At 30.9% G+C, this 9,417-nt stretch overlaps 1 protein-coding gene across 1 annotated transcript in view; it reads right to left on the reverse strand.

Annotated features, from left to right (window-relative positions):
• Positions 1–3,978: 3,978 nt before the first annotated feature.
• Positions 3,979–9,417, reverse strand: part of LOC106468164 (oxygen-dependent coproporphyrinogen-III oxidase-like) — a 19,073-nt gene continuing 13,634 nt past the window's right edge. Inside the window, exons 6-7 of the mRNA XM_013928575.2 lie at positions 7,114–7,216; positions 3,979–4,457 (exon numbers count right to left, since the gene is read on the reverse strand). Coding sequence (XP_013784029.2) covers positions 4,359–4,457; positions 7,114–7,216 — 202 coding nt within the window. The 3' untranslated portion in view covers positions 3,979–4,358. The remainder of the gene's footprint in view (positions 4,458–7,113; positions 7,217–9,417) is intronic.

Below are 9,417 nucleotides of genomic sequence, written 5' to 3' on the forward strand. Positions count from 1 at the left end.
AAACTAGTTACTAACTACTAGAAATTAACTATTACTAAAATTAAGATTAACTAGTATTACTACTGTTAAGTAAGGTTACAGTACCAGACATTCATTACTGGTAAAAAATTAATATATATATATATATATATAAAATTATGAATTCTAAAACTATCTTGTAAATTTTGTTTGTAATATTCGTATAGAAAATTTATGTCATGGTTTTGCCATAATCTGTAAATAGCTTTTAAATTCTAAACATCAACTAGAAGGCATGTTCTACTTATCATCTGAAGGTCTGATTTACATTTATGATTCAAAAGTATGTTATTACACCTTATCAAACTCTTTCCACAAAATAAAAATATACAAACAGGGAAAACAAATTTGTATAGAAAACTTTTAATAGAGAAAAAAAGAAATGAATAACAATACTTACTAGGCTTTTAGTAAACTCCCAAAATTTCAAAAAGATGTCAACAATAGAAACCACATTAAACATTCCATGATTTTCAGCAGACAACTTTACAGTACAAAATCTCCTTAATGGGTGAACTTCTGCTATAACTTAGGTGTTTGATATAAAAATGTTAAAACACTAAATGTTTAGGCACGAAATCTTGAAAAAAAACCTATATAGACATACAAAGCATTTTAACAATCACACTTTCTCTCTGAGTACAACCAACAAACCAGTTAATTAAAAGATCTCTGTATTAGTATCATATGAGTATTGTATGATACTAATTTTCTTTTAGTAATGAATAAGAATAATACAAGTAATTAAAAACAACACACTTTGGGAATTTCTCTTGACACCATAGCTGACTTAAATTCAGCCCCATTCCAAAATCAGAAACTTTCCACCCATCTAATTTCCAGAAACTGTTAGTGACAAAAATTATAGATCACTTTACAATACAAAACGTAATGTTGAAGAAAAATTTAAATGAATATAATTATGTGCTTCACAACATTCAAATACAGCATTTTTCAACCATTACTATTACGATTGGTTATGATGTGAAAATTCCCAATTGGATAGGACCATGCCCCATCAATAAAATAAGGAGGAAATCCCATGTACCTACACTGAAATTTTAAGATATTATAATTGGACCTGTAGATCTAAACTGGTTCATTATTATATGGACTCTTGCTTCTTATGCTCTTTGGTGACACCTATAGGGATTTGTTGGTGTTTTGTATGTTTTTCTTGTTCATTGAAGTAAAGCATTTTAATAAAACAGCTACAACTTGTAGTGATCCCTGTGGACTACTTTTACATCTAAGTTACTGAAACTTCATAAATGTCTATGTTAATCACACAGACACAAGGGATTGCTGATATATGGAGCAGGAGACTATTTCAAATATTGTAACCAGCTGAGTGTTTACCAAAAACAATTTTAAAACTGGTTGACCCAAGCCTTCAATCACAAGTTTTGAGGTTATGCAAGCTTTTACTTCATAATCTACTTTCCATATTTTAGTTTTAGAATATATTTAGCACTGATCATGAGAAGTGTAAGAATATCTCATTTAATTTGTTTTCTTTCTATGCTATCACTGCACCACTTGATGAAGTTTTTTTATCATTTATAGAGCTGTAGGGGAAAAAATGTAACATGCAGATGGAAGCTATTTTATCAGCAAATTCCTGAAATACTATTTTTTACAAACCTTTAATTCTGAATATACAATGGACAAATTAAGAGTAATGTCAAAAAAAAAACATCTGCAATTAATGTGATCTTTATCACAAATTTTAGGCCTAGTGGTTTCTAATACTTCACCACCCTTTGGAATTTAAACCATAACAACTAATGCGATATTTCATATTCAGAGACATTAAAGCATCATTTGTAATGACTTAATTTAATTGATTCACAATTTCTCCATCGATGTTTTTCTCCAATGGTGGTTTTGTTATAATTAATTGTAATAGAATATTCAAACCAACATTCTACTGCTACATAGCAAAATAAAACTTTTCTTCTCAATACTCATACTTGTGAAATATTTGAGAAACAACTTAACAAAATAATAACAGTAACTTGCATTTTTAAGTTGAAATTTTAATAAACTAACAACTATCAGCCACAAATGGAAACCCTTATTATTAAAGTTACAATTTTCCTACATTGAAAATGTATTTCAAATAGGTACTTACCTCCTGTCATATAAATAGCTATTTTTGTTCAGTGTTGTCCTCTATATGCAAAAACAAATTTTATGCATGCCACAATCCTTCTATTTCCCCTCCATTGGAATTTACTGATTCCAACACGTCTCTCATGCAAATCTTTATGCATCAACCCTCCACCAATAAGAGTGAGATATACCCTCATGATGCATGTGACTCCCTCTATTCAATTCTACCAATCTATTACTTCGAGTTTTAGCAGAAGATGGAAGCACTGGTTTTCAGTGGGGAGGTAGGGTGAGAAGTTTGAGAAGAGGTAAGTACCTATCTGAAATATATTTTCAGTGTAGGAAAATTATAACTTCTGATATGGTACATTACCTCCACTCACATAAGTATTTATAATCCCACATACAGAGACATCTCAAAAGTAAATAGATACCATGATGTTTATTGAGTAGTCATTTAATTAAGAAAGGCATCCAATGGTTCCCATGGCCAAGTCAGTCACCTGATATGTACCTTATCGAGCATGTCTGAGCCATACTTGCTCGAGCAGTGAGAAGAAATTCCAGAAAACCCGCGTCCCGTGGAGAGCTACTTGATGTTTTGCATGCAGCCTGGGTCAAGATCCTACAGGAGAAAATTGCAGAACTCATCTATTCCATGCCAGAATGAGTCAAAGCACTGATAAATGCTAGTGGCAAATCGACTAAGTACTGATGCACATTTGTAAACATTTTTGTCAAGTTGATAATGTGAGATATATGACTATTGAAAAAAATCATGGTGTCTATTTACTTTTGAGATGTCTCTGTAGAATAGGTGGAAGAACCGGTGCAAGAGAAAGAAAGAAGCATCCAAAGGACACTCCCTAAGATGAGACAGTCAGACTCTTAAGATCTGATGTGGGGAACTGCTCCACTTCTAAACCAGGTATACTCTTCGCCCATTGTAAAAAAATGTCACATACAGAGAAGCACATCCAACTGGGAGAGAACTATGGCCAGAAAGTGATCGAACCATGCAATATTTATGAAACTCAATCCCAGAAATTATAAAAGTGGGTAAAATAAAAAGGATATTCCCCTAGGTGTAGAATGGCTAGGGGGGAGGGACCGTATACGACAAGTCAATTACATCCAAAACCCATGCTGATGGGAAAAGGCAACCATGCATGGGGGTAGGATGAGAATCATACTGTCAGTAGGTCAACTACAATCCAAAACCCAGCCATCTGGCAAGAGTAGGAAAGAGGATCATACCATCTTTACCTCAAGTTCATGAGATTGGAGGGAATCTAGTACCCCCCAACTCATAAACGGGGATCATGTGAATATGATAAATTGACAGATCGATCCAGGAACCCAGAATACAGTATAAAAAAGATGTCTACATAATGTAAACTATCTCCCTCAAAAGTGAAATTGACTGAAACCACTCCAAGTGCATCTACATCCTCAGAATAAGAAACCTCAAGGGATAGTGGAAGGGAAAGAAGTGTAACAGTCTGTAATTACTTCCGCAGTGACCCACAACACTGATGAAGTATAAATGAGGGAGGAATATAGAACATCTGGAATACATGTGTGAGACTTATATTGATTGGTTCTGCTCAAAATCCAAAAACCAGTCACTGGGAACCAACATCCACATGGGAGAAGGATGAAGGATCCAAATCAAAGAGGTGACCTGCAATTTTGACATCTTATTTCCATTTGTTTTTATGTTTCATATTGGAGAATATTACATCAGCTACACCAGCAAAACACCACCACCCTACTCTCAACTGAAAGGCTTTATAATCATTTCTATATTTTGTTTTTATTTCACTAACCCATTCAGGTAAAATTAAAAACTTTACCACAGTAGTAAATTATCACTCTTATTGGTGGAGGGTTGACACATGATGACTTGCATGAAAGATGCATTGGAATCAGTCAATTTCAATGGAGGGGAGAGAGAAGGCTTGTGGCATGCATAAAAGTTTTCTGCATATAGAGGGCAGCACTGAACGAGAATAGCTATTTATGTGAGATGAGGTTAAGTACTGTATCCAAAATATCCAAATAGAAGTGCATAACCTACACAGACAAAAACAGTAATAATAATAATAATAATACTTATAAACTACAAGATGTCTCTATAAAACCCATAGTTCTCTTGTGTAGAAATACTGTTGAATGTCATTCCACAAGACACTGTCATAACTCAGTTTCAAACATGTGAAAGACTAGAACTTCAGTTCCACCCAGTCTCGTGGATTTTTTAGAACATCCAAGAGTTTAGCTTCCTTGGATTCTGGAGCAGGCTTGTGACAATATTCCCATTTCTAAACAAATAATAATAATTTTCATTTTACTAACTGAATAAACTATGGGAAATGAAAAGGATGCACAACTATAAAAAAACCAAGGTCTTCAAACTCCAACAAAGTTTAAAAAACAAAAAAGCAAAGCATCACAAGATCATCAAACAACATTTTACTAAGTTTCAACATAGGTAATGGGCTTTAACTTAAACCACTGTTGATAAAATTTTAACTGTGACAAAATAAATAGTATTTTGATCAAATTCAAGCAGTTTTATATAGCTAAATCATTTAAACAAAAGGAAACAACTGGTACCATAAGCACGTAGTTAAACTTCTACAAACTGCGAAGTGTTAAAAACTAATGTACTGTAATAGGTTAATGTCTTTTTTGCTCTTTAAAAATGCTGGGTAACGTTTGGTAATCTACTGTTTATAAGCAAAAAATAGGCAGTAAAATTATAAACTTTACCACAGTAGTAAATTATCAGAAATTTTCATAAGCCTCTTCACAGGTTTAATTTCTTAATTCAACAAATCACTTTGTATTGAAGTACTCTCATTTTTGACTTGTTATTCAAAAGTTATTTAATTACTATTTAGATTTTATAATAAAGTGCTGGAAACTATTCTCATTGCCAACATGATTGGTAAATTATAACAAAACATTAACTTCAAATATTAAAATGAAAAGCTTCATGTGTCATAAAGTGCTTAAGAACTAAATGGAATTTGATTCATTTCTTAAGCTAAATATAATTTCACATAATGCTATGTATGTTGACTTAGGTTCATTTTTGAACTCATGCATGTATATAACAAGAGATTTTTAAAACTGTTTCTGAAAAGCAATGAAAATAATTTAATCATTTAATCTATATAATTAAACGTCCTTATGTGTGTATATCTGTTTCTTATACGTTTCCACATTTCTTAATTAATCAACACTCAACTTGACACAGTGATACAGGATGGCATGAGGAAGGTCATGGGGGGGTTGACTCCTCTCCCTCATCTAATTTTGGAAAAAAACTACCAATGTTGTATATTCTTCAGCATTAGAATGAACTATGTAACTACTATTGTTAGAATTCTTGAAAACAGTATGTCTTTCTTTTCAGTATTGGTACCTTTATGTATTTTTATTGCACCTTTAATGTTTATTATGTTAAGAAAAAAAAATATATATATATATGTATGTATTTATTTTTAAATACTTTTTTAAAAAGTAACTAAAATATAAAAATTACAAACTTATTAGGTTAGATAAAATGTAAATGAGAAGTATTGTTTGTTTGTTAAGCACACAGATACACAATGAACTACCTGTGCTGTGGCTAACATGGGAATCGAAATCCAGTTTTAGCATTATAAGGTGTGTGTGTGTGTATTTTAGCAGTTGTTTACACTAATATTTTCACTACAGTTAACTACCTGTGACATAGTTAGATAGAATATAAACAGCTTTGTAAAGAAAGAAAATTAAAAGTACATACATATGTGAAAAGGTTAGAATGCTGAAGCTGTTTTGATAAATATATGTCATTCTTCTGCTACAATCTGCATTCATTCATAAAAAAAAGTATCATTGATTTAATTTGGTTATTTTCTTTTTTACTTCCCCTCTGTACATGGATGTGATTTTGCTACAGTTATTATCAGGGTAGCAAAAACAAGAGATAAAACATAAAATTTTACTGAAAAAACTACTGATATTCATGTAGGAGGTTCTAGAGGTTATTCATAAGAAATATGAAAACTGTAAGACGAAAAGCAGTATTTTTTTATTTTTATGATGAAAATCACCTTCCACTGAGACTTACTCAGTAAAGGCTTCATAAATTTACAGACAAATCTTTAGTAAAAATACTTTATAATTTTTAGTACAACATACTCATGATGTTTACTAACAGCTTGTCAAATTTCTTGACAATATACTTGGTACACTTACAGGGTCAGTCTAATGGACTGATGCAATTGACAGAGAGTTAATTCAATATATTCATAGTTGCTATTAGTGGTACATATGAGCCTGAAAAACTATTGAGTTATTGATGTATATAATATATTATTCTTCAAGAGTACAAGCTATATCTTTGAAGAGTCCCTAAGTACAATTAATTACATGGTCTTCTAATACAATATGTTATTGAAAACATTAAGGATACGAGAGTATCATTGACTGTGATTGGAAAATGTTTGTTTGTCATTAAGTACACACAGCTACATAATGGGCTATCTGTGTTAGGCCTACCACAAGTATAAAACCTTGTTTTTAGTGTTAAGTTGAAAAATGATAGTTTAATGAGGTTTTAAGAAATTCTTCAAACAAATCTTAATTTTCAATTTTAAACTGAACTATAGTACATTATGCAATTTAGAATGAGGATCTAGAAAAGAATAATTTTGTGATTTAAAGTAATTTTTGTTTGGTGATGTATTATTGAAATAAACAAGTCACATCCACATTTCATTTAAACATCGTTTTTTTTTTGTTTAAGTTAAATAAAATCTTGATCTGTATGATTTGGTTTCTTTCACACATTTTGAAATGTTTTTGAATATGTACAAAGAAACAAACTTTTTTTAAAGAAAGTATAAAATAAACAGATTAACAATTATAACTGTAAAAAATTAGCAGTCCATAAACAGAAGTACAATACAAAAATATACTTACAGCATATAGTGGCAAAGACATTAGGATGCTTTCATGTCTGGATCCTGGTGTGTAGAGACCAAACTTTGTTCCTCTATCATATACGAGGTTAAACTCCACATACCTGAAGAAAGACAATAAATCAACATATCAAGATTAGACTAAACCCTTAAGAAAGTGAAAACTCAGTTAATAAAATTGCATTAAAGTTAAGGAAGAATCACTTGTGGTCAGGTTTAGAGTATATTTCTTTACAATCCTCAGCTCTGACCACTGGTTGTGTTAGAACATACAATTATGCACAGGAAACATAATCACCACTGATACAAGATCAAATTTATTTTCCAAAGTAAAATATGTATACTTGTTCAAGGATGGGAATTGTTCTTTATCATCTAGTAATACGATTTTGATAGTGTCTGAATAAAATGTTCACATTTCTTTTCAATATACTTCATCAACATTTGTGTTCATTTCAGTTCATGAAGTTAGAATGTGGGGTAAATGCCCCAAAAGTTTCATGATGTTGTATTTTGACTCCCCCCCCCCACCAAAAAAAAATATATATATACATTCATTGATTAAAATAAATTACTTCTGTACAACTACATAAGACCAACACTGAAATGATGTATCACAAATTCTGGTTTGTTACAGGTATTTAAACTCAATTAATATAACACAAGTACCACTCATCAGCATGCTTTAAACTTTCATTGAACAAAACTTTGATATACATAGATACCATCAACAGTAATCATCATATTAAGAATATTTAAAATAATGATAACTTCACAAGTTTTACTTTTGAAGCTTATATTGAAGAAGGAAAATAATTATAAATACTATTGCCTGGCACAAGATGCTAGTGATGAAAAAAGCCTTATTTTTTTCATTGATGCATATTTTCTGAGACACCACAGCTAGACTTGACTGACTTTTTCTGCAACTTTAAGTTATTAAATACATTTGAGTAGCTTCTACACTAAAATCTCACTACGGAAGGAAAAGTGCAAAATGAGGGTTCATAAAAACTAGAAACCTTTCAAAAAAATGCATCACACATAGCAAATTTAATTTATGAAAGATACCACTTGAGTTCTTATAGATTTAAAAAATGTTTATAAAATATTTAAAATGGTACTTGACATTTTCAACCTGTATAGTACCTTATATGACACATGGGCTAAATGGCAAATTCAGAGGTCCCTTAGGTTCAAGCAAAACTCTAATTTGGAAATGCTATTCAGATGTAAGGCTATCAGCAGTACTGCTGTCTAAATAGAAGATTGACTGCCACGATTCATATTATATCTTCATAGTTGTAACTTCACACCATGTTTAGCAGCTTGAAAATCAGACCTTCCCAAGATAAAATATTTACACCCCACCATGTCAGTCTGAAGTTCATTAGAGTAGCAAACAGAAGGTACTGACTAAAGAAGTCCTGAAATTAGGACTTGTTTATTAAAATTATTTGAACTTTTATAAAAATACATATTTAACTCATAAAAGTAAACATCAAGTACAAGCTTAATTTCTTCCTATATTAGAGGTCAATGAAAGAAAAAAAAATGTCTATACAATTGTATTACAGAGTGAATCAACCCCAGCTACATTTATTCACTGATTCGTAGAAAATCATGACTAAAAATTGCATCAAAAATTTGATTAAAACAAAAGACGCAAAAGTACAAAATCATCAGTGTACTCACAGAAGAAAGTTTCAATAGTTTTTTCATCACAATTTTATATTTTTAGTATTGTTTTGGCCAACTGATGTTGAGATATGATACATATTCAAGATTGTAAACAAGCTAAAACATAACTTTTTCATTTCAGCATAATTAGATTTAAAAATGCTTGCACCAGAAAACTTACCAATAATCCAAATGTCATTTATTGTCTGAAAATCTGAATATACTTTTAGAAGAATCAAGCTCCTGCTGCATGAGCAAAAAATATATTAACTCTTTCAGCACATGCTCGGTCCCTGGGACTGATCTTGTAATCATTTTGTGCTTGTTATAGTTTTCATGCCATAACTTTAAAATTAGTAAGTGAATATTAACAAAATTTGTCAGATTATCAGTAAACATTACAATGCTTTCATATGCAAGATATATTTTTTTTTATTAAGTCTTAAGGTTTGTAAAGCAATGTTTTTCTCAAGCCTTTTTTCTTTTCACATGTTGCCTATCCAACATACAAACTAATTTTCATTTTAAGATTTAAAATACTTTTATGCATCAGAAAACTTTAAAATATCACATACGAAATCTTTATAATGTCCAGATAGTTATGAAAAATTTCTTAAGAAAAAAC

The sequence above is a fragment of the Limulus polyphemus genome, unplaced genomic scaffold (genome assembly GCF_000517525.1).
Source record: "Limulus polyphemus unplaced genomic scaffold, Limulus_polyphemus-2.1.2 Scaffold2897, whole genome shotgun sequence".
In the NCBI taxonomy this organism is placed as follows: Eukaryota; Metazoa; Arthropoda; class Merostomata; order Xiphosura; family Limulidae; genus Limulus; species Limulus polyphemus.